The 24,926-nt window shown below is 34.9% G+C and overlaps 2 protein-coding genes across 8 annotated transcripts in view; one reads left to right on the forward strand and one right to left on the reverse strand.

Annotated features, from left to right (window-relative positions):
* Positions 1 to 24,926, reverse strand: part of LOC6558055 (rab11 family-interacting protein 4B) — a 53,483-nt gene that overhangs the window by 22,417 nt on the left and 6,140 nt on the right. For 2 of the 7 annotated variants that reach the window (XM_032743427.2, XM_032743429.2), the window contains exons 2-7: positions 16,995 to 17,145; positions 16,585 to 16,912; positions 16,436 to 16,504; positions 14,894 to 14,938; positions 2,594 to 2,632; positions 2,009 to 2,123 (exon numbers count right to left, since the gene is read on the reverse strand). In XM_032743427.2, the coding sequence (XP_032599318.1) occupies positions 2,009 to 2,123; positions 2,594 to 2,632; positions 14,894 to 14,938; positions 16,436 to 16,504; positions 16,585 to 16,912; positions 16,995 to 17,127 (729 nt within the window). In that variant the 5' untranslated portion in view covers positions 17,128 to 17,145. Of the gene's footprint in view, positions 1 to 2,008; positions 2,124 to 2,593; positions 2,633 to 9,199; positions 9,919 to 10,776; positions 11,047 to 14,893; positions 14,939 to 16,435; positions 16,505 to 16,584; positions 16,913 to 16,994; positions 17,146 to 24,047; positions 24,073 to 24,926 lie in introns of those variants that run through there. The other 5 variants (XM_032743430.2, XM_032743432.2, XM_043215673.1 and 2 more) reach the window with 4 other exon arrangements.
* LOC116806532 lies at positions 12,721 to 13,381 on the forward strand. The gene is made up of 2 exons (XM_032743436.2): positions 12,721 to 12,997; positions 13,055 to 13,381. Exons 1-2 carry the CDS (start codon positions 12,758 to 12,760, stop codon positions 13,322 to 13,324), a joined length of 510 nt encoding a protein of 169 aa, XP_032599327.1. The 5' UTR covers positions 12,721 to 12,757; the 3' UTR covers positions 13,325 to 13,381.

Consider the following 24,926-nt stretch of genomic DNA (forward strand, 5'->3'; position numbering starts at 1 on the left):
TGAGCACTGCGAACCAGAGTCAACCAAATTTAACTGTTAGTTAATTCTACGGAATCAATAAGTATTTAAAATGCATAAATTATTGACTCTCTAATAGCACACATATTGGGAAGTAGATATGAATAAATTGACTGTTTGACTTAAATATATGTAACCAATTAGCACAACTGATTTCAGATAAAAATGATAAAAATGTTATGGCTTATATTTAATTTTTGTGAGCAAAGCTTAAATAATTACTAATTTGTAGTGCTAAAGTTGCTGCGAGTTGTAAATTGATGAGTGTTACTTGACTGACTTGACTTATTTCAGTTATGAAATTACAGTATTGCTAACATAAATAGCTAAACACTGTAAAACCCATTAACAGACAACCCTAAATATATATTTAGCAGCTGTGGCGTACTAACAATAACCGATACATGTTAACCAATTGTGATTAACATTTGCATGTTATATTACCAAGACAGATCACTATGAAATGTTATCATAAATAAATAATAATACCAAAAAGAAAGTTCCAGTCGACAGAGTTCGACTTCGAGATACCCTGGAACCATTATGTGCAAGTATTTGCATACAGACAATTATTGTTGTTTTATCAATTTAAGCTGTAGCTGTTGGAGATTGGCTTATTCTTACACACAGATGAAGATCAGGAATATTTATAATATACACGATTTAATTTATTATATGTATATCAGGTTGTAGATATTCTTAACATACTTTTGCACAACTTATTTTATCCATTTTATCCATTTTTAAAGTGTTCAGAGTATAAAACAAAAAATCGGGCAATTTTTTTTGTAGTTAAAAATGTTTAACTAAGCAAACACATAAATTTAGAAAATATATTTTAAAGCATCAAATAAAATTGCAACAGCATAAATTGATAGTCAATATAAACTGATAGATTACAATTCGAATATTTAAAGGATTGGCTATTGATCCTTGAGCAAAGCTCCCAGCACGAACAACGAATCAGTAAATAATCTGTGAATACAGAAAATTGATCGTTCAATGAATAGGCAACTAATTTTAAGATGTTCAGTGCCGGAAGAGGAAACTCAGATGCAGCCAGTAATGGAGTGAAGTAAAAAGGTTGGCAAAGTGCTGCCGACCTCATTGGCACTATGCCCAACCGACTGGCCAACGGTCTACCAAATTGGCAAGTACATCGAGCACATAGTATTAATACAAAATTTCACAAAATGGCCAAATGCGATTTCGAGTCAATTTCAATGACCTTGAGGCAACGTTGCACTCACTCTGAATCTCTTTTCCAGTCGAGGGCAATTTAGCTGCATCACTTTATATAACAACAAGCAGCAAAAGGCAGACAAAAGCCAAAAAAAAAAATATATATATGTATATATAAAAAAAATTTCACCTGTCTGGCAGCTAAAACAATCAAAGACAAGGGAAAACACGTTTGTGAATTTGTAGCGGGCGAATTCAAGTGAAAAGTGGCAGTCAAAGTCACTTTTCCAGCTACACGTTAACTGGGAAAAAGACATGAAACGATGCGACACGACGTCGACTGAATTGGAATATGGCATCAATGAATAGCCAAAACTACTGCCAATATGTCAACGGTTTTGTCATCGCTGGTCAAGTGCAAAATCAGCGTGTCAGCGAGGGTTTCGTTGTGCAAAACCGATCAGCGATCGATTTCAAAGAGACATTAAAAGTCACCGAAGCCCCCCAAAGATAGTGCCACATCATGAGAGGAAACAGAGAGAGAGAGAGAGAGATTGTTGGGGATTTGTGATGTTGCACATTTTGAGAGTTGTGTGGAACGGATTTAACTCTCTTTGTAACGGTCTGTGCAACAAAATTGCAAAAGAATTCAAAGGTTGATTTACGAAACGAAAGTTTCATAAATACTTAAGTGACTTGTACGTATTTATATATCAACATATTTTCACATCAATAATACCCTTTTCATAAAACTCAAATAGTTTGATTTTTTTTATTATTGTAGCAAACAATAAATTTTTGGACTTACCCTATAATCGTAATCATGACGATTATCCAAGCTTATATCGCTGTACATATCTTCAGTTGTATCACAGTTGGAGCTACGACCTGATGAGTTGAAACTCGATGATCTGTAGAGTTGGCTGCAATTAAATTGAAACGCGTAAGTCACAATTTGAATTCAAATTCAATGTATTTTTACAGCTTCTAAAATATGAATAAAATCAAAAATTTTGAACTAACATTTTTACTCTTACTTTTGCTATTGTGAATATGTGGAAGCAAATGTGGTTTGTGTCCGCACTAAGGCAATGGAGCTTCGCTATGCCGGAGCTTTGGAGTGCAACGCTTAGTGCGGCCACAAACCGTAACACAACGGATCTTAAACTGTAAAAAGCAGTGCGTACCTAACTGTGTTTAGCCAAGACACTGACAAATACATTTCGCTCTCTGGCCGCCAAACTGTGACTGTAATATTGTTGCTGTCAAACTGTGTGCGTTAATAGCGAATTCAATGCTTATTTTGTATACGTTAATTAAATTTATTGTGTACTTCCATTCTTTAATTAATTGTGAGGCATAGATTATTATAATATGTAATATCAACACTTACCTGGCTAAGGCATTGGAACTTATTTGCCTGCGGCCGGAACTGAAAACAAAATTGAGAACATTTTAGAAATTTAGTATTAAAACGTAAAATGTGTTGATTTAAATAAATGCCAAACCAATGAAAGTTTAATCTAATTATATTTTAATTAGCAAGTGCACTTAAGGCTCTAATTGATTGCACTTTGAAGAATATGCAATAAAACTATCTGGCATTGAATAAATAGCCAAAGAAACGAACGCGGCCACACAAAAAAAATCAAACACGTGATAAAGAAAAGGAAAACTAAACAACAACAACGACAACCAAATAGGAAAACAATGGCCACCCACATAAAAGATTGACGCCAACAAAATACAACGTCGAAGAGAAACAGGTAAAAAGACAACGACAACAACAAAAACAACAAAACAACAATGGAAAGAAAATGCAGCCAAGAAACTGTAACAGCAGCAACAAGAAAAGCAAACAAACGTCAAAGACGAAATAATTGCGACGAAAATAACTAAAATTAAGTTGTAACAGTGGACAAAAAAAAAAAACAAAAACAAATAAACACAGAAAATGGAAAATGTGTAAAGTGCATTTAGAGAAAATGTGTCAAATGTGGAAATATTTTGCATTTGCAGGTGCATGTGGAAAACTTGTCAAGTGTAAAATGGGTGCAGCTAATTGCTTAAAAGCGAAAACATTTTTCAATTTCTTTTGAAATATAAGTCCTAATATAAAACAGAAGAAGTTTGAGACAATTTACATATTTTATGGAAACTGTTAGAAAAATCGCTTTAAAAAAATAATTCATATTTTGTATTATCTTTAGAAAATGTACATATTTGATGAAAACAGTTCTAAAAAGATAATAAATAATGTAAATGAAATGTGTTTGCTTTCGAAGGCCACAGGAAAAGTTAATGCTAACCAACGACTCTAAAACTGTTTCAATTGCAAAAACTGCAGATTTGTTTTGCGGTTTGCTGAAACTGACAGCACATGGAAACTTTTTTTGCTTTTACGCTCGTGAATTTGTTGATAAGCAAACCTCAAGCGGTTTTTAGCCAGCTTTCCAGTCTAATTGAATTACGAGTAGTAAGAAATTGAAGGCAAGCTGTGTGCCGAAACTAAAACAACAACATTTAAAAATAAAATACATAGCAAATACAGAAAACAAGACACATATTAAGTTGATCTGTTTTTATGGGGCTTGGTCTCAGCCTCGACTGCGCGAAGTGTACTGCAGCAGCCCCCTTAGAAAACTGAACTCATTAACCCACTTTGCAGTTGCGCTAGAAATAAAAACTGTCTCATCTGGTTTATGAGCTATTTTAACCGAGGCCATAAAACGCAAGAGCAGCAACAACTTCAAACCCAAACCAAATTTGCAATGTAAATTGGCAAAGTGTTTTCTAAGCCACCCAAATACAAGATTGATTCGGTTACATAAAGATCCCACAAGTTGCGTGCCAATAAAAAAATGACAAGTAATAAAAAAGAGAGATACAAGTATGTGTTAGCAGTAATTTGTATGCGCAAAATTGGCATGGGGAAAATTATCCAAAGTGTTTTTGGGTAGACCAACAATTTTAAAATACTACAAAGTTGCGCAATTTTAACAGCAAATTTCAGTATAAACCGTGGAAAAAAACTGGCGTGGAAAAAGGATTTCGAGTATGCGGAAATTAGATACCCTTTCAAATTGAGAGCTTTGAAAGTATGCACATGAAGTCAACAAGCGGATTGAATGATTTTAAAAATATTTTCAATATTTTAAGCTTGAAGGGCAAACCATTTAAGGAAGTAACCCCAAAGAAGAAATATACAATATATTTGAATATTTTTATAACTTAATATTAATCTGTACAATTACTTAGAATGTTTGATATCGAAACCTCTGCTTAAAAATAAAAATAAATATATAATTAGGTTATATTTATTTTACAATTTCTATGGACTTTATTGAAATTTATTATAATTCAACCATGACACATTTGCCACAGCAGGGTATATTAAAAACAACAGTCAACTCTCAAGCTAAATCAAAAACACATTAAAGCTGTGCGGTTGGCTTTGAGTTTTGGTTCAGTGGATTTTTTTATTGATGCAAATTGAAATTGGCATTAAGTCGCAACAGAAATTATAGTCAAATGTGGCAGCTGCAGGTGTAAATCAACGTTTTTGTGGCATTAGAATGTTGCATGTTGTCATAAGGCTACTGCAACACATGCAACTTGAAGCAGCTGCAACAAATGTGTTGCCAAAATGTCTACCATAATTTAGATACTCAAAACTTGCAGCAGCCATGCAAATAAAAATCATCTAATTCGCTTCAAAGCAAGTTTTAAAAAATATATGTATATAAATATATAAACTGAACTGACAGTTAATTATAAAAACGATCAAGGTAATGACATGTAATCAACAAAAACAAAAAAAAATACAAAAACTCAACAGCAACAAAGCTTAAAAAACGGTTTAAATAAAATATGATTAAGGTCGCATTTGCTGTTTTATTACTGTTATTATTATTATTATATTTTCAGCATTTTGTTTGAGTGCGATTCGGAATCATTTCAAGTGTGCGATAATATTTGGGCAGCTGTGCAGCAAAGTAGGTAACCTTGATTCCTCAATAAAAAACAAAAAAACAAAACAAAAAAGTTTGGAACACCCCCAAGTTTGATTGTCTTTAAGTAAGTGAAACATCAGGTTGGGTAAGGTTAGGTTAGGTAAATGGAAGCGGCTTTTTATGTTTCGAATTAAGCAAATTTACCCTCATAAGTCTCTTTGTCTCTTTGTCTGCGGTTTCAACTTATGAAAACAACATATGCCCTCATATATGTATAAGCAAAACGAATTATATTAACTTTAAAAATTGGCAAAAAATGCCAAACATATTCAGTTTAATATCCGGTTACTTTGAATGGGGCTCAAGAGAAAATATTGCTTTGGATGTGAATCTAAGAAAATACAATGAATACTGATTGGTTGTTTTAGAGACCAAATAACTAGAAACTATTATTAGTAAATCGAACGTGGTAAACGTTTATTTTCTAATTATAGCCAAAATGTTATTATTAAATTATAAAAATTATTTATTATATTAAATATTATTAATCCTTATAGCCTTCCTATCCTAATCCTATTATCCTTATGGCCTTGTATCTAAATCAACCTATCAGTGTTAATAAAATTTCCTGTAGCCACATACAAAAAAACAACCACATCAAATACAGAGGAGCAAACTGATTAGTAAAATATATTATTGCTGGTAAACAAACCATATTCCTTTCTGCCTAGATTATTCCACATCTATAACCTCATAAAATTGCTGTCCTCAAAACATTTTTGGAACTCGTCAAAAATGATTACATAAGAGAATTCACGCAGAGCGACACAATGACGAACTGTCAACTTGTTAGACACATGCCACACACCTGTTGAAGCTTACCTCCTCACTCCTCAGACTTGCTCATGCCACACAAATATAAATATATATATATATATATTCTGATTGCGAATAGCGCCGCTTTTTCCGCTTTTCCTCGTTGTGTTCCGCATGGCTTGCAGCTGAGAATTTTGTTTGTATTAAATATGAAGGGCAATGGGAGGGCAGAGAGCATGGGGCAGAGGGTAGGATGTACATACAACAGTTAATTTGTAAATGATTTAAATATATTTTGAGATAAGGCTTATATAAATTTAGAATTTTTATTTTGTTGGTTTGATGGCATAACGAAAACTTCTATTTAAATATGCATAGAATATTTTATAATAAAGTTAGTTCATTGCTCCGTTGAAATATAATAGAATAGAATTGTAATAAATTGCTTAAAAATAAGCTTTTGTAAAGCTAAAACTAAAACTATTGTCTGCAATCTTTGGTAACATAATAAAAAAAAAATAAATCAAAAGCCATTTGAAAGATGAGTCGAGAGACAGAATAAAAAATGAAAATAAGTAAATAAATTTCGCTAAACGGTTTGTCTTAGTGCATTCAACTAAAACAACTATTGTTTGAAATCTTTGTGTGACCTTATCAAATAAATAAATCTGAGACAATAAAGAAAATAAATCAAGATTTAAGAATCTAAAGATCAAGAGACTCAGACGAGAGACAAAATACAAAATAGTACAAATTTCGCTAACCGATTTCTTCACTCTCTTGCAGTTGATTAAGGATATGGCTGAGGGCATTAATTATACTAACATTTCTTCTGGCTTAGGGAGAACCACGCCTTCAAAATGTGAAAGCTTTTAATGTAAACTGACTTCTCCAGTTAACATTTGAAATGCAAAGAAAAGACAACAATGAGCGCAGTAAAATGCGCTTTCCAACTTACTTATTACTTATTATTTAAACAAAAAACGGGTATTAAAGATGCCATAATGCCATTAAAATAGCCAAGTTTCCCAGGCAATTTAATGAACTACTTCTCAAGACTTGAACGGTGTAGTTAGACTGCCCATCCTTTGGCAATCATCGCAGTTACTGCAACCACGGATTGCAGCCAAAAAGTAACAGAAACTGTAGCACTTGAGGCATTGAGGCGTTTCTTCATTACGAACGACTTTGCACCTATTTTGGATTATAAAAACTTCCGATTTGGCATTTGCTGAGTGGCAAATGTTATTAGAGTGAATGTGGGTCAATCTACCACGGGTTGTGGCAGCCACTCAAAGCCCACATTCGACAGTTAGTCAGGTGTCTGGCTTTGCATAATTCGCTAGTTGATTGATTGACTTGGGGATGGGCAGCAGCAGCGTCAAGGTGATAAATATAAGGTATAGCTATATACATATATATATATCTATATATATACGCTCATTCATACTCGTCGTAAGATATTAAATGAAATATCTGCTATAAAATAAGCAGGCAGCTCTGTAAAAGTTCCATTGTCTGCTTTGAATTTTAAGCAGACAACCGCAACGCAGTTCAAGAAACTCGCGACTTTAGCTGATTATTTAATTTTGTTTGTCCCTACCTGACTCCTCTGCTACCTTTTCCCCTCCCTTCGCTCAATAAACTCAATAAGCTTTATAGCTGAAGAAGAAGTATTCGTTGTTTAGCCGAATCGTTAAAACTTTCGTCTGTTGGTCGCACATTTTGACTGCTTGAACTTTTACTTGATTTGCACGGGGCAACAGGTAATAACAAGTGCGGCAAACAGGTTATAATACAAGCACATGTACACAGAGAAGCGAGTAGGGAACTAGAGGCAACGAAAGGTTTTTGTGAAATGCGACCCCTTGTCAACTGACTGAAACAAGGTTTTAATTAACAGTTTGCTGTTAAAATGACGCACATGACGCATTTGGCTTGGTCACAGCAATGATTTAGGAATACCTTGTGGCACAATGCAAGAGGTTTTCTACGAGAATCATAATGGATGCGAACCAGAAAGCAAAAATGGATACAGATACTAAATAATGAGATAAATTTATGGATGGAAAATTAAATGACTAGCAGATAAATAGCGTTGTGTTTGGTGACCTCTTTCCATATTCTTCAATTATGTATCCAATAAAAAAATAAAAAATAAATGTATTAATAAGCTAGTTGATGATCAAATTCAAAATTCGACTTTGTGTCAGAAAATAGAAAGACAGAATATTGTTATGTATAGCATATGGATATGTGGATAGCTGTTTGGTAGTTGCCTGAACCCTAATAAACTTGATGATGCGCAAATAACCAATTGATTGGTAGAAAAATATAAGCTAAATACCATTAAGAAACTGCAGGAAAATAAATAAATAATTTAGGACTGCCAATAATTTATTTGTTTAAAATTATTTATTTATGAATTGGTATTTGGCTGGCTCCAAGCCAAGTCGCTAAATATCTAAATAATAAACTACAAATATATTTTAAACAAATAAATTGAATAATAAAATAGGCGATAAATATATTATATTCTAAGCCAATTACTTCCTTTTAATTTGATATAATTTATTTGCACTATCAATTGAATAAATGCATAAATTACCATGGCAATTTATTATATAAAAACAACTCAAATACGACTTTAGTTGTACTAAAAAGTAGTAAACTGCACAAAATATTAAACATTTATTTTTATTATTTTAATTAATTGAATGAAAAAGTAGTAAAAATATGAAACATTTATTTTTATTATTATTCTCTGCGCTTCCCTTACCCTACCTATAAATATCCATTGTTTAGTTTTATGCACGACCGACAAGATTGGGTCATACTTCACTTAATGCGATAGGTAATAAATCAATTGAATTTGAAAACATTTTATGGCAATAAGAGTCAACAAAATGAGCGGGTCAAGACAGTGTTGCGATTGTGCGATTTCTAAAGAAATATGTACATATGTATACATATACACATATTATGTAGGTAGGCTCCAGGTATATATTGAAAATAAAGCTGAGTCACATTGTTTGCCGATTGGTTGCAGAGGCGAAAGTGCTTATTGTTGTGTGGGTGTTGTCTGTGGGCGTGTGCCATTGTGGGTTTCTTTCTTAAGAATTAATACATTTAACACTTAATAATGCTATATACATGACAATTAGGTGCAACAGCAATTAACAAACGACAAGACAACAAGCAGGCAACCAAAAATCGTTGGGTATACGCACATTTTTCTCAAATGACGGCGGTCATAGGGAAAATATTCATAGTATTCATCATCCATATGAAGATTGCTTCTTGGTTTTATTTATTTTTGTTTTGTTTTTGTAGATTTGTTATGTTTGTATATGCGATTAGTAGGTTTACAGTTAACTCATTAGCTTATCGTTGGGCCGTAGGCCGCATTGCCCTTCATTGAAAGTGGCTTCAACTTCGAGTTGTTTAAGCTTTGATAAGATAAAAACCGGTTAAGCGTTAATTGCCTTCAAGTGCATATAGGTTGTTCACAAAGCAACGTTATTGAATCACTCTTGTTTATATTTGCCGTAGAACAACAAGCCTGCACAACACACGTTTTTCTTTTAAGTCATTCACAAGTCATAAGATATGTATTATTTTTACTTTTTAAACTGGATTTTGAATGGCGATGATGTTTTGATGATTTTCGTTAACATTTTTGCAGCACTTTGATTTCAAGTGAAGTGCACATTTTTCACGATTGAAGAGAAGCAGCTCAGGCCATAATTTAGTTTTGGACACACTTTCGCAACTTGGCGATCACCGACTAGCCACACTTCACTTTTCATTACAAATTGTTTCAACAATAACAATAAACAAAACAAAACAACAACAACAAGTGCAATTGCAATTGCTTGGTTAATATTTCACAGACACGCGCTTTTCATTTTGAGCTTTTCCTAGCTCTGATAACGTCGTTAAATAGCGTCTCGGAAAGCGAAAACGAATTCGAAATCAAAATCAAAATGAAAATCCAAATGCGCTTAGCCCACTCTCAATGTCCTCCACCCTCTTCTTTCTCGTGCACGCTGCTGACCAACTAATGCAACTTGCAATGAGAAATTGTGCACCAACTGTTAACCGACTTTTATGGCTGCTTAAGTGTAATTAAGGCTATAAAGCGATTTGATTTTGATTGATGCATCGCGCGTCATTTCAAAGGGGTGGGCCAGCTATACATATAAATATTTTTTTTATTTGTCTTAGTTTCTTTTTAGCCCTGCCATCGTTTTTTTTTTTTTGTTGTTTGGTTTTTGTCTCTAAGAACACGGCCATAATGAGAAGAGCAAGGTAAAAAGCACTCGTTTGCTTATATTCTGATTTCGTCTCTGATTCTGTTAGAAAAGGGCGTGGGCAATGCATCGGGTGTGTGTGTATGTGTGTGCGAGTGTGTAGACAGACAAGACATGTCAGACATGTGTACGTGTATGTGTATGCGTGGGGCATGTGCAACATAGACTCTTGGCTGGCCTGTTCATCAGTTCGTCAGTTCGTCAGTTGATGACGCTTGGTGCAATCATTAATGCGTGACGCCGTAAATTACCAAAGTGTAAACTACAACAGAAACAGGCGAAAAAAACAAAACAACTACTTAAAAGCAATAAGCCACAGTAGAGTTAAAACTACAAAGCAACAACAACAACAATAGCAACAACAACAACAATATAATAACAGCTAGATGCGCTGCGTTTTCTACACCCATGGAAAGCGAAATTTATGACCAACAAAATCTTAAAATATAATTTTGCACCCCAGTTTTTTGCACTCATCAACAGTAAAACTTTACAAACAAATGTTTCGCATACGCCGCGTTGTCTACTCTCTGTCTGACCGTCCAGCCCGTCTGTTGCAAGACTTTCACATACTTTTTTCTATGCGGCTGCGGAATTTTGTGTAGATTTTTATAATGCCGCACCGGAACCGAGTGTGACGACGGATGCGATTCGGATGTTAAACAACAACGCACACTGAAATCCGCAAAAAGAGGTGAAATTTTAAGAGTGCCGACGATATTTGAAAAATGCGAACCGCACGCGCTTGCAGCAGGTTTCGAACTGAAAATCAACGCAAAATGCCGCAGAGGCGATCTAAACGCGGCTAACAAACAGGTTCGACGCAACCAAAAGCAACAACAATACGCAAACAGAAACAGTGAGAGCGAGAGCGAGAGAGGGATGCAAACAAAACGTTGACCATGTGTCAAAAAGAGAAAAAGCGATTGAAAGAGAACAGCGCCAGCAACCATTTGGTTTGCAGCGAAAATGAGCGTTGCCAGATGGTTTACAAGGCGGCGAATTGGGCTGGCAACTAGCTTCCTTGCAGTTATTTATCGGTTGAGCTGAGATAATGCTTAAGCTTATTTATTTCATTTTCATTGTAATTTAATATTTTGTAAGCATTTGTTTCTTTAAAATTTTTTAATTCAATTTTAATAATATTTAATGCATATTATCATAGTTCATTCTTAAGCCTTTTTTATTTACCAACTGAGCCTAGTTTTAGTTTAGTTGCTGTCAAAAATTATTAAGGCTAGAAACATTCAAAGTTCCTTCTAATTCTTCTTCTAATTTTAAAATCCATTTATAATCAACTGACTTTGTGAAAATAATTTTAAATTTATAGTCCTTTTTTAATACAAACATAAATACATTTTTAAATATTTCTTTACCCTCAGAATGTTGCTAGATATTTTAATATTTTTATGTTGGCTATAAATTAGCAACAATAAAAAAATTGTAAGCAATGTAGAAAGAAAAAACATTTTGATATGCATAGATAGGCAAAATGAAATTAATTGAAATATATAGAAATAAATGCATTCAAACTGAAAAATGAACCCCGCACATAACTGCAACTTTAGTTCCTCTTTGGACAGCACTCTGAACAACTAACAACTAACATTCCAGCAGTCTGCAGTCAAACAAAACTGTTACCCTACACTTGCAACATGTGTGCAGACAACATGTTTGCAGGCAGCAGCTAAAAACCTGGCCAAGACAAACATTGCAACAAAACGAGGCAGTCTGAGTTTCATACGTTGAATAATTTCCAGTAACTTTGACTGCCAAAATAATCGCTGACACATTGCCAACGCTAAAGAATGAGTTGCCAAAAACTGTAAAACGTGGGCCAATTACTTCAACTGAAGCTGCCAATTAGCAACGAATGCAGTTGACTTTTTAGCCGTAATTAATCAACTAACTACAGTCCAATTGGCGGAACTTAGAAATCACAATCTCTACAATTACCTATGCTCTTGATATGTGCGAAAAGCCAAATTAAAAATGCCAAAAAAAATATGTATACAAAATACTGTATAATTTAAATGATAATAAAACATACTCCAGTCGAGAGAGCTCGACTTGGAAAGTATATAAAATATGTATCTATACTGTATAACAACTTAAGCAATGATAAATAGTGCATCAGTGGAGAAAGCTCGACTTGAATATACTCTTAACCCAAGTCATTAGCTTATCTATGACGCTTCAAGAATATATTGTATATTATATTTTACACAACTTCGTTTTATCCTTTTTACCGATTATTAGTGGTTATATGTAATTTAGTCCAGTCAAATGAAATTGACAGATAAAGAAAGGGATTTTGAAACAATAACAGTTTTAATAAAAAGCATTCACAATTCTCAGTACGCATCGACATCGCCCTATTGATTTTATATTTCTTACACATTTTCTAAGCTATTTTGCATAGTTTTTTTCATTTTATGTCAAAGGACAATCTTCCTTTAATTTTATTTTTTAAAAATGAGCCTAATGTGGATGCTGCACGGTGATTACTCTGAAGAAATCAGCACCGAGGAAGCCATAAAGATGTCACCCAGTTGCCGCAAGTGGCAGACGCTTTGCTGGTTTATGCTCAAGGCGTTTGCTATATACAAATATTTTGCAGTGGACCAGAAAGCAACATTTTGGATAACCGTTGTTGTTTCGACGCCAATAATAATAATTTTTTTATTGATGCTAAAGTTGAAAGTTATGACTAAGGTAAGTGATATTGATAAGAAAATGGTTTTTTGGCTGTGAGCAGCTCGGAATTTACAGCGCACAACAATGGAATCAATGAGCGAAGAAGCCACTGACTTAACAGCATCCGTATCCAATAAAGGTAGCCCATTAGGATCGGAGGAGCTCTTATCTGGCTCATCAAATTCGGAAGTTAGTCTTACCAATCATCACACCCACAAGAAAAGTTCGAAGACAAGTCTGTCGCCGGTGATGGAAGCGTCGAAAAAACTTCAGGCCTACATTGAGGCTAAACACCAAAAATCTGATTCGTACAAAGTCAACCAGATACCAATTTGGCGTTGGTGATCTTTGATAGAGCTGATTGGATTTGATTTGCTTTGGTTATTGTTAAATTGTTAGATTGTTAAATAAATAATTCAAAATTGTTGTATGACATCCGTTCCTATGTACTTTCCCCTGTATACAGACAATAGTTCCTTAGTACAAGTTCAACATCACTTCAGTTTTTAGTGCACTTGAAATATTCATTTTTTCCCAGACAGAGAAGGGAAAAGAAACAAAGACATTTGCATGACAAATTCACGCTGGGTAAGAGTTGGCCTAACTGCTGGGAATAATTGGATGCAACGGCCGGAAAGTTAAAACGTAGCCAGCAATTTATGAGGCATTTGCATCAAGGTTAACGTTAACTGATGGCAGACACTGTGCATCTAATTAGCAAAGATTTTGCACGGCTAATTGCAGCTCAAATCGTGCCACTGACCATGCCACAACTGCGGCTGTGGATGACAATTTTTGGTTTAACTTTTGGGTCAATTGAAGCTTGACAAAATGTATTGCGGCCTAAATTCTGTTCTGAGGAGATGAAAACGAAGAGTTAACAGAATTGCCGCAAGCAAAAACCCGTTTCTCTCTGCTCCTCAACAACGCAGTTGTTTCTCTCCGTTGCCCGCTGTGCGCATTCCAATGGCATGACAACCCCGGCAATAATGCAAAAAAAAGTCAGCACAAACTTGTAAGCCAAGTCAAGCCGAACTGGAAGAGACCGAAGAGTTGAAGACCAAGTCGCGGCTCGTTGTTGCCAACTACTTACTACCTTCAACCTTTTCACTTGGAACAGGGCACAAGCACCGCATCCAAAAGCAGATGAACAACTTTAGCCACGTACATATACACAATACATACGTGAGTATGAGGGCTGACAACGAGCAGTGACAAAAACAGCCAGCAAGTTTGTAAGTTAACTGGCAATGCAGGCAGCATGAGAAACAGGAAGCCAAGCCAAGTACCAACAAAGAGAAAATTCAGTACACAAAACTGAATGAGAATCCTACAAATTATACAACTCTAATCCCTAATCTTTGACACTTAATCTGCTAAGTTAATTTGCTGCCGCGAACCAGACTATTAAGTACTAGGAAAAATAAGCAATTTTCTACGCATGACAGCCAAAGCAAAAACAAACATTTTTGTAGGTCCAAGCAGAAAATAAATTTGTGAATTTTATGAAATTACCTCATATGTGTGTATATGTAAAGAGTGTACTTGAAAAATTGAATAGAACTGCGCAGCAAGATAAAGATAAGCTGAGAGAGATTTGGACTGAATGATATACATATAAATACAACTCAGTTATTATTGTGATAAGATTAAATAAGATACGATATGTATAAATATCCATATAGGAGAAATGTTGCATAGTATAATTAGGAGATTCGGTGCTGATATTAACATTAACTTAGAGTCATTTTATATTAATAATATACATAAGTAATGCAAATTAGACACCATAACCAAATGGACAACAATTTGTATGAAATTGTTAGAATAATGTGAAACTCTATATGAATACCCAAAGCAACCAAAATGAAAAGTATTCTCGTAAGCATGGCAATAAAATCAATATTTGCTTACTGTCTCATGGAGCCCCAACGACGCTGGGATAAATTGTCGGCATTGCTGTAAAGAATATGATATGATATATTTTATGAGTTTCAATTAAAAAAATGAGTGTTTCTCAGATTGTTTTTCCATGTTATAGTTGTGATATAAATAAAATAAAATAATATTGGGTACTCTATAAACATGGTTGGAGTTTTGCTACGAACAGAGGAAAAGCTTTTTGGAATTTCAACAATTTGCACCATAAATTCAGGAGAACAAATCTATTTATCGTTGAAGGACTAGCGAAATGTCGTCATTTCAATGCTCACTTAAGGCTAATATTTGCATGCTTTAACTAGTAGACTCTTTAACATATTCCATAAGTCGACCTTATAAATTCTTTTATATCTTACGATAAGTTGGAGACAGGGAGATTGATTAACAGATAATACGTAATTTGGTTTATATTGGGATTTTTAAACTCGAATGCTGTCAAATACACATTTTCCGATTTAAATAAATAAATTTTTCACTTTCAAAAAAGTTGTCCGAAAATATTTTAAAGCATTTATATTAACTAAATAAACGGACATAAAAAATTTCAATTCTATACTTATTCCATCTGCCTAAAGGAATTCTTCAATTGGTTATTTCAGAAATTGTGATTTTCTGCTACACTTTAATGAAATTTCAAATTCTAATTGGTTGGCAAAATCAAAGTTCAGACGGAAATTATAGCCACAGTAGATGATCAGCTTCTTTGTCCATTTTCACTTAAGAGTAATCAGTTAACAAACCATTTTAGAAAAGTAGCAACTATTTTCTTAATTTGAGAATAAAAATGCACAAGAAATATGCAAATCAGTTTTGTTGCCTAGCATAATTTATGTTTATGCAGCCCTGACAAATGACAAACAAATTATTGTAAAATTTAAGAGAGCATGAATTCTCTTAATTCAAGCGAATCTTTCTCTTCTCTCTCTGTGCCTCTGTCTCTCTTAACATGGTGTGTTGAACATTAAGCGGAAGCAATAAACGCTCTCTGAGCGCAACTGCGATTTCAACTTGAGGAACGCATGAATCACGGCCCAAAACAACGAGACAAACACTGGGCTTAGACAAACTGGTTTTTCAACCCGTATGTGTGCATGTGGTTTTATGTGTATGTACATTTTGTATACAATACAATGCATACATACATAATTTCATGCATACAAGCAGCAGAGATGTACAAAAGAAAAAGGTTAAATATTCAAATAGTTGTACAAGCAAGACTAAAAAACCACAGTCAGACAGACAAAACCACAGGCTGCTGCTGCTCGATCATCTTTGCTGGCTGATGGCGTTGAACAGATGCGTTACTGATACTCGCACTTGGACGGACAAACTGGTCATTTTATGGGCATTACGTCAAAGTTATGGCGATTATGTGTGCAAATTGATGAAGACAGCATAGATTTCTACTGCATTCGCAGTCGCGCTTTCCATATCTAATTGCTGATCGTCTGGCCTTATATGGCAGGTGACTGAGACTCGACTTGAATCGACTACAAGCCCACTTTTTGCAGTTACCTTGTAGGCGTGCGTCTCAGACTGCGTCTGGCCCAGTTGTCGCGGGGCATAATGCTGAGCTCCTCATCGCTGCAACAACAATAGACAAACAATAGGTTAATAAAAATCAGATGCAGTCCACTGAGTATATAAATAACAGAAGCACATACTCCTTGGGCGAGGATGAGACAACATGTGGCGCCAGGTCGAGTTCAATGCCAGCGCTGTCACTCAAATTGTTATTGCCGTCATTCGAGTGTCCACTGTGGTCGTGCGAGGAGTTGATGCCATTGCCGTTGCTCACACTGTGATTGTTATTGCCGTTGTTCATGTTACTGCTGTTGCCATTGTTGTTGTTGTTGTTATTGATGTTGCCATGTCTGTTGCCCGGAGAACTGCCCGTCTCCCGATTCTGCTGTGCCCCGTACTCGTTCTCTCCGTAGCCCTCGAAGGATTCGCCATCAGACAGCGAGGAGCATTGTGATTTGGCCACGCCCGCTTTAGGATTAAAAGAGAGATTAAAAACAAAATAAAAACGGGGTTTTGTGGAAGTCTGCAATATGTTTTGGGACAAGCTTACCTGTGCTGGAGGGTGGACTGCTGGGCGTTGGGCTGCTGTCGCCGGAAATTGTCTCGGCATAGAGAAAATTATTAGTGTTGGCTTTGATGGCAGCATTGCTGTTGGCCAACTGAATGCGTGGCATGGGCGCCATTCTGCCGAAGCGCTAAATCTAAAAGAAAGAAAAAAAAAACATAATAAATGTAAAAAATCGTAAGTTACTCGAATTGTTAAACATAAACTTGCAAACAGGTCAATAGGGCAGCTAATTGAGCTTCGACACGCCATCGAGGAAGACACAAAAGTGCAGCGCAATGATTGCATTTTCAACTCTAAACTGGAAAGAAAAGCGTGTCTGAAGTGAAAGGCTTCCTTTGCTTTCATTTACTACATTCAATTGCTTTTTGAAAGGCTTTCGATTGTGGTTCAAAATTTTGCTTTTGCCAGCGATGACTTAATGCTCATCCTTAGACTTCATATTCAAATTTAAACAGCCAAACTTGTATAGTATTAATAGCTAACTGAATAAATATATGTATAAATATATAATATATATAAACCGACAGAAATTGATATCCCATTATTAAATAGGAATTCACACTTGTTCTGCTTAGGTCGATCTTTCAAACTATCACTGTGTCCCCTTAATGCGGATGTAGCTTGTTGTCAAACTATTGAGCTTCAATTACCTCAAAGTAAGCTACTGAAACTGATTTTAAATCTGCCTTGTCATCAATCCAGCATTGACCTGCTTCGAAGAGCAAATATTGACACGAAAAGCATACTTAGAAATTTTTAATAAGCTGTACTCATATTAATCACTTAGTTTTGTTAATTCTTAACTTTAAGTAGCCTTGAATTTTAATAATTTAAAAAGGCCAAGCCAAGTACTAACATAAATTTACATTTAATACAAATTTAATTTAATTTAATTTAAAAGTTATATTTTTTTAAGCCAGTGTCAGCTTTTAAATTATATACAAATATTATGAAAACCCAAACCACAATATCAACTGTCATTTTCGAAATTATATTTTATGCAATCGACAATTTCCAATCTAAGCTAAAAGAAAAAACCCAACCTGCAACAGGTGCAACACTCGTTGCATTGGCGACACTGGTAGACCATAAAAAGACGTTAGTCCGGAAGTGGTCAGTCAAAAGCGTAACAAGTAATCCAAATGGGTCGAGGTTTGTTGTGGTCTCCGCTCGCTTCCCTTTGTAATAACGCCATTATTACATTTGACGAAGGCATTCCATTCCCCCCGCCAATTCCCGCACTTAGTTTGTCAAACGTCAGGCAACATTTCTGGAGAACCGTTTGTAGACAGAAATAAGCCAGCCTAATTACTTTATAATTGTTGTTGGTTACTTATTCTCCCCGTCACTCAGTGAGGGAGGGATAACTTTACCTAGTTTTTTTTTTATTTTTTGGGTTACACGTTTTCGTTGTTTTGAAAGCAAACGAAAAATATACTTTGGAGTAAAATCTATAAACACATATTGAGGACAATATGACAATTTTACTGGTTGATTGAAATGTCAGGGCCGTTGGTTTTAGGAATTAGGTCAGCCTCATTTTTGGGGCACAAAAAGATAATTCCCATTTGATAAGCCCGCTATTTATTTGGATATAGAAGTAGTAATTATTGTTTACTGACTTCAACGACCTTAACTAAGCATTCAAATATTTGTCGAGTAAGCAATAATAATTCGGTAAATTAAAGAATTTTACTTATCGTATGTGAAGTTATTCACGCCCAAAGTAAAGACTACTTTTTACTAACATTTGATACACAAAATGTTGCTTTCCTTATTCAGTCTTTGGCAACGATTTCTTCTTTACAAAAATAACTTTCTTATTTGACAGTATCCAAGTGGAACCCCCTCAACATCTCAACATCATCAACATCAACAACAACAACAACCTCAACCCCAACCTGAACTTCATCGCATGACTCTTTTCACTTTAAATATATACGCGGTAAAATAATGGAAGCAATTGCATTACAATTATATTTGTCATAATGAGGCAACATAAAGACCTGTGATTAAATATTGATTATCTAGCAAATTACTCAAAACGTTTTCAACTGGAAAAATGCGCAATAATGCACAATGATTATTACATGGCAGAAGTTCGAAACGAAAGCAAACCAAAGCCAAGAAACCATAATAATAATAATAAAAACATACAGTAACCAACAACCAACTAAGCAAAGAGTCAAAGCCAACAAATGTTTATTTTTATATGCTTTTGACCAACGACAAAAAAAAAAACAAAAACAAACAGCAAAATGCCAAAGTTAAAGAAAGAGCTACATTTAGGGTGCAATGAACTGTGGAGTGTCGACACGAAACCGACTTAGCGACGTGCCAACAACTGCAGTGAAAAATCGATTCACGAAACTTACCAAAGTTGGCAAGAAACAAGTAAAATTTCAAAAAAGTCACTTATGCAATTGCCTTTTCTATGCATAATCAAAGAAATGAGGGCGTGTGAGCCCATCAGCCACGAAAATGACAGCTATGACACCTCAGCACTCACCTGTCCCTTATACAATGCTGGCAAAAGAAATATCTCCATTCTCGATTCATGGCTAAGCACATGTCTGCTGTCCTAGTTGTCTAAGCTTGGCTTTCTTGATTTCTGTGTTGGAAAAGACGACCGCCGAATGCAAGATTTCCACAATCAAACGTTGAAGTATAATGGTATTTTGTAATGGGTGGGATACATTGGGTGAAAATATACATCACGTTGAAATATTGCTCAAGGATACTTTACTGGTCATCAGAGAATCTACGGCACAATCGCTGCATCGAAACACCAGCGAGAATTCTTGTACTGAACTTAGAAAGAAAATGTCTGACAAACTCCTGAACTACAGATTAGGAGGAGTCAACGTATCTGGATTCCGAAAAAAGATTCGAAGACATAGTCTAATAACGCCGAAGGGCTGCTGTTATTGTTAGCTAGGACTCAAAGCTCAATATTTTCCTTACTATAATTTTTATTTATGAAACCTTTTCTAATAAATCCAAAAATTCTATAATAAGCATTTTGTTCTGTGTTGGTTTAGGGTTCTATTTATTAAGTTTATTTTCAAAATCCTCTGACAATAAGAGTTTGTTATTTTGCAGCTACAAATACTCTGCACAAGTTCAAGTTGAGTGTTTCCCCGTATAACCAAATTACCTGATGCTTGACTACGTACATATATTAATATTTAGACATCTGCGCTTATTTTTTCCCATTACAAAAACACGTTTTATAATTAATTTTTAAACAGTGATCAAATAAATCATGTTAATATTAATTGATTATTAATTTTACGTTTTGTAATAAAAATATTATAATTCCAGAGATTCAAATTGATTGTGAATTTTAATTCGAGCGATAACAAAACAATTATGGAAAATTTGAACTAAAGGCAAAGTTAATAAGTCATGTAATTATATAAAATCAATTAATGCAATTAATGGCAACCAAATTTAATAACAAAAATTAGAATTAGTAGATGAGCAGAGAAACCTTTCATTATATTTTAGCAATTAAAAACTAATTATTTTCCCCAAGTGGATTAACAAATGATGATTCAATATGCTCAATTTTGGCCCATTTCAATTGTTGTATGCCAGCTAATAATAATGTCAAACAAATTTATTGCCGTCTGGTTTTGGCCGCAAAACCAAATTCGCTGTTATTGCAACTTGTGTAATGGCTACAACAACTACAAATACTAAAACCTGTCGACCGTTTCTCATACAGTTATTTAGCTACACAGATGCTGGTAGGCAGAGGGAAAATCGCCAGGGGGGAGGACCCATAAGCCTCTCTCTATAGTTAGATTTATCTGTGATGCCTCGCAGCGATTCTCAGAATCAAAACTGTGTGACGTTACTTGTTATTGCTTTTACAGTTTGCTTTTTGGTGTTGTTGTTGTTGTTGATTGCGCTTCTGCGATTCAGTGATTTGTAATGCACTTTTTCATGCATGTTGTCGAGTCGGAGACTCTATAATTGTTAGCGATTTTCCCATGAACATTTTTCCATTGTCTACTCAAACTTAAACAACATCAACAGAGCACCTGATATGCACAATACACATAAAGAACTGTGTGAAATTTTTTTGAAAAAAGAAATAAACAAAAAAACAATGAGAACAGAAAGAGGCAACAGCTGTGAGAATAGCGTGATTATTATCGTGTGCAAAAGCCAAAAGTATAATTAAATAACTGTTGGTAATCATCAACTTTATCTATAAGAAAGGCCTAAAGTGATTTTCAGTTGGAAAAAAAATTTCTTAAACATTTTAAACATTCATACTGATCCAATAACTGAACTTTTACAATTTATTAAAAGACTAGATTGAATTAAAATTCGCAAATTTGAATTTATTCGGATTCGTCATATGTCTATATAGAATATCTCGTAGGTGTTTTCAGGCTAATCTCACATTAAATATCTATTAAATAAATTGATTGCGATTCGCAGTTGATGTCTTATTTCTAGCCATATATTTCCAATTATTATTAGTATAATATCAGTACAAATTTGTGGAATATTTAATCTCGTCCAACCTTAAGAATAAATTGGTTGCTTTAAAAGCTTTCTTTAGAGTATTGTTCATAAATTGAGTTTTCGTATGTTGTTTCATTCTCTCTAATCCCATCCGATAATGAATAATGTATGCAGTCCACAAGTAAACCATTTCCCATATGCTACAGATCACAGAACATATGCTATATACGAACTCAATGTACGTTTAATAATAGCACAAACGGTTCGCTTTTGGGTTGCCTTTGCTATTTTATTAGATGTTATCCAAGACTCTAGGAGCCAGCCAAGTGGGCGGCTACTGACCACAGGCCAGACTCGTTGTGGCTGCAGCAAAGTAAAAGCAGCTGCCCCCCCATTGACTTTGACATGAGTCACAAACTTGAACTTGCCCCGCAAACAATAAATGCCCAGATATATGTTTAAAATACTCGTCCATTCGTTCGGCCGAGTGCGTGGATGATGTCAAATTGACGATGGGTAAACGTTTCAATTTACTAATCAACTCAGCCGCTGAGCGATATCTTATTGTTCCCATTTCGTGATGACAGTGCGAACAGCTGTAAATTGTGTGTGATTTTGAGCTGAGCGGGGGCGGGCAGGGGAGCCCGGAAGGGATTTGGGGATTACAGATGTATTGTAATGTAGCGAGAACGAATGTGATTGCATAATAAAAGTACACAAGTTGTGGATTACCTAAAACCTAAAAATGTTTAATGGCTCTTCAAAACTTGTCGACAACGCGAAATGGAAGAGGAAGTGTTATTTTGCATAACGAAGAAAAACACTGAGAAAGGCAAAAGGTTTGCGAATAAGACATCATTTTAAATTAACTAACTATTCAATTCATATAAAATATATTGGAAACAATAAGCAAAGTAACTTTAAGTTTCTTTAAAGTAGTTTATATTTGAAATATAATTCTTCTATGCTCAACTATCTCTAGTGTGTGTGTCAATGCTAATTTAGTGTGTTTGGAGCGGATTTCCCAACTATTTAATCACCCCTCTCATGCTGCCTAATAAGCCCAGTGTGGCAAACAATGTCTTCAAGTATCTGTCAGCTGGTTGGTCTGGCATTTTAATGAGTCTATGAGACCATACTTTGATCAAGCACATGGCATAGGTGCCCCATTCCATTCTCATAATGCGAGTAATGCGCCAGCATTATGAAACCACACGAACTCCGACTGTGTCCGACAACAAACACAACACAACAACAACAACCACAACAAAACTTGTTTGGGCATGTAACTCAAGTGGCCCAGAAGAAGAAGAAGACGAAGCAGCAGCAACAACATGTGGCAGCTACTCATCTCTATTGGTCGCTTGCCGCAGCACAAGCGACTTGCATTATTTCGGTTTGGTTTGGGTTAGCATACACTCAACGAAAAGGAGGCCTTTGAATTAAGAAATTTAAATTCATATATCCTTTGAAACCAGGAATTATTGTTACAATTTTAAAACGAAACTAACATATCAATTTCTGGAAAAAAGAAACGCTTGCTGTAAACTGAGAACGATACAAAATATCTGCTTTTTTTAGAATTTATTTGCAAAATATTTATTAAATTTAAAATAAATTGAATCGAAACAATTATTTACTGTGCATTCTCATTTTAAAGAAAATTCAGAAAAATGTCCCTCGTAGTTTAGGAGCCTTTGGAAAATATAAATTATGAACACTTTCTATATTTTTGTGCATATTTTTCCCAGTGTTTTTTCACTTGAGCAGCGAGCATAGTCAAAAATATTGTGAATAATTCAAGTGAAACAATTCGGCTCACAGAGACTCATAAATTCTGCACCAGTGAGAATTCTATTGAAATGCTCAATTAAAGTGGCTGCTGGCGTCGAGCATGAAGGGATTTCAGAGAGAACCTTTTCACAAGTGTCGAATTTGCTACCTGCCAGCAAAAACGCAATTCGAGATAAACTCGAAAAGTATTGCAAACAGATGCCAGATTTGAGCAAGCGATAATGAGATTTACTTAGCACTCAGCAGCTGGTCTATAAAATTAGATAAGAGAGATGAATAATAATGTCTTGAATAATAATGCACATAAATCACCTCTCAATAAGTATGTATGAAAACGAATAACTAAAACGCCCCGCTTACATCTAAGTCAGAGCTCAGTTCTCATACAAATTTAGCAACATTTGCGCAATTGCTAAAACTAATTACCCACTCAAAAGTTAAAGTATCTGTCACCCACCTCTCTCTTTCTGTGTGGCAAAACGTGTTTTGCGCTTAAATGCATAAGCCATGTATTTAACTGCAGTGCAATTTTTCTGGTTACGTGCATATTCTGAAAATATTTGTATAAATTTATACAAAAAGTTTGAGACTCGATATTGCCTGATTAATGCCAAAGTGTTCATTTATAGCTTATAAATAATTGGAGAAGTTCTAGGAAATTATTCACAGTGCAAGCTTCATTAACAATAGATCAAAGGTTAAACTTGAAGCTGGAATTGGAAAGGGGGGGCTGATGAACATAAATTTCATTTGTTTTACGCAATAAACCGTGTTCCTCCGTTAGCTGAAGCTGGCTTATGTGTTGCCCCAGACTGAGGCATAACGCATCGTTGGGAAACTTTGCGGGCAGTTTCCAGAGTTGTTTTGACCATTAAAAATGCCTTCCACTTTGCGAAGCTGTGAACAAGACGTATAAACTTGTCTGTGGTCATCCCCTAGACATAAATAAATGCTACTCGACTCGAAGAAGAGCAGAGATAGTGAGCAGCACTGGCAGCAAGACGAGGCAAGATACTACGAGGCAACTATAATAATCAACTGACTATTGTATGAATATAACAAAAACCGACATCTACCCAGGCCAAAACATGTTAAAGATGTTGAGCAGGATAAAACTAACCCATAATGAGGACTCTAAGATCAGGATCAATCATTGTATTCATGCACAAAATTTAAAAAGGCTAAACTTATTTATCAGAGAAGCACAATGCATTCGAGTGATCGCCGAGTCTAACAATAATAACAATAAAATAAAATATAAATAATATTAAATAATTTTGGAGTTGTTTAGATTGACCTTCAGTGCTGTCATATAAACGCCTTACAAAGCTGATCTCAGAAGAATACGCCCCCAAATAAAACACACACACAAAATAAGTGAATTAAACGCCCCACAAAACAAAATAACCAAATCAGACAAACAAAAGATTGAAAACAGTATTGATTAATTACACACACACACACGCCGAACAAAAAACAAAACGACAGAATGAAATGTGGAAATTGCGACACTCGAAGTGAAGAATCAGATGAAAATTGAAAATTGGGTCACTGGGCATAGGAAAACGTGTGGAAAATGCACAAAACGAATGACAATGCAAAGAGCAACAACTGTGAAATAAATGTCGTAAAAAAAAC

This window comes from Drosophila grimshawi, unplaced genomic scaffold (assembly GCF_018153295.1).
Source record: "Drosophila grimshawi isolate 15287-2541.00 unplaced genomic scaffold, ASM1815329v1 contig_44, whole genome shotgun sequence".
NCBI classification, from domain to species: Eukaryota; Metazoa; Arthropoda; class Insecta; order Diptera; family Drosophilidae; genus Drosophila; species Drosophila grimshawi.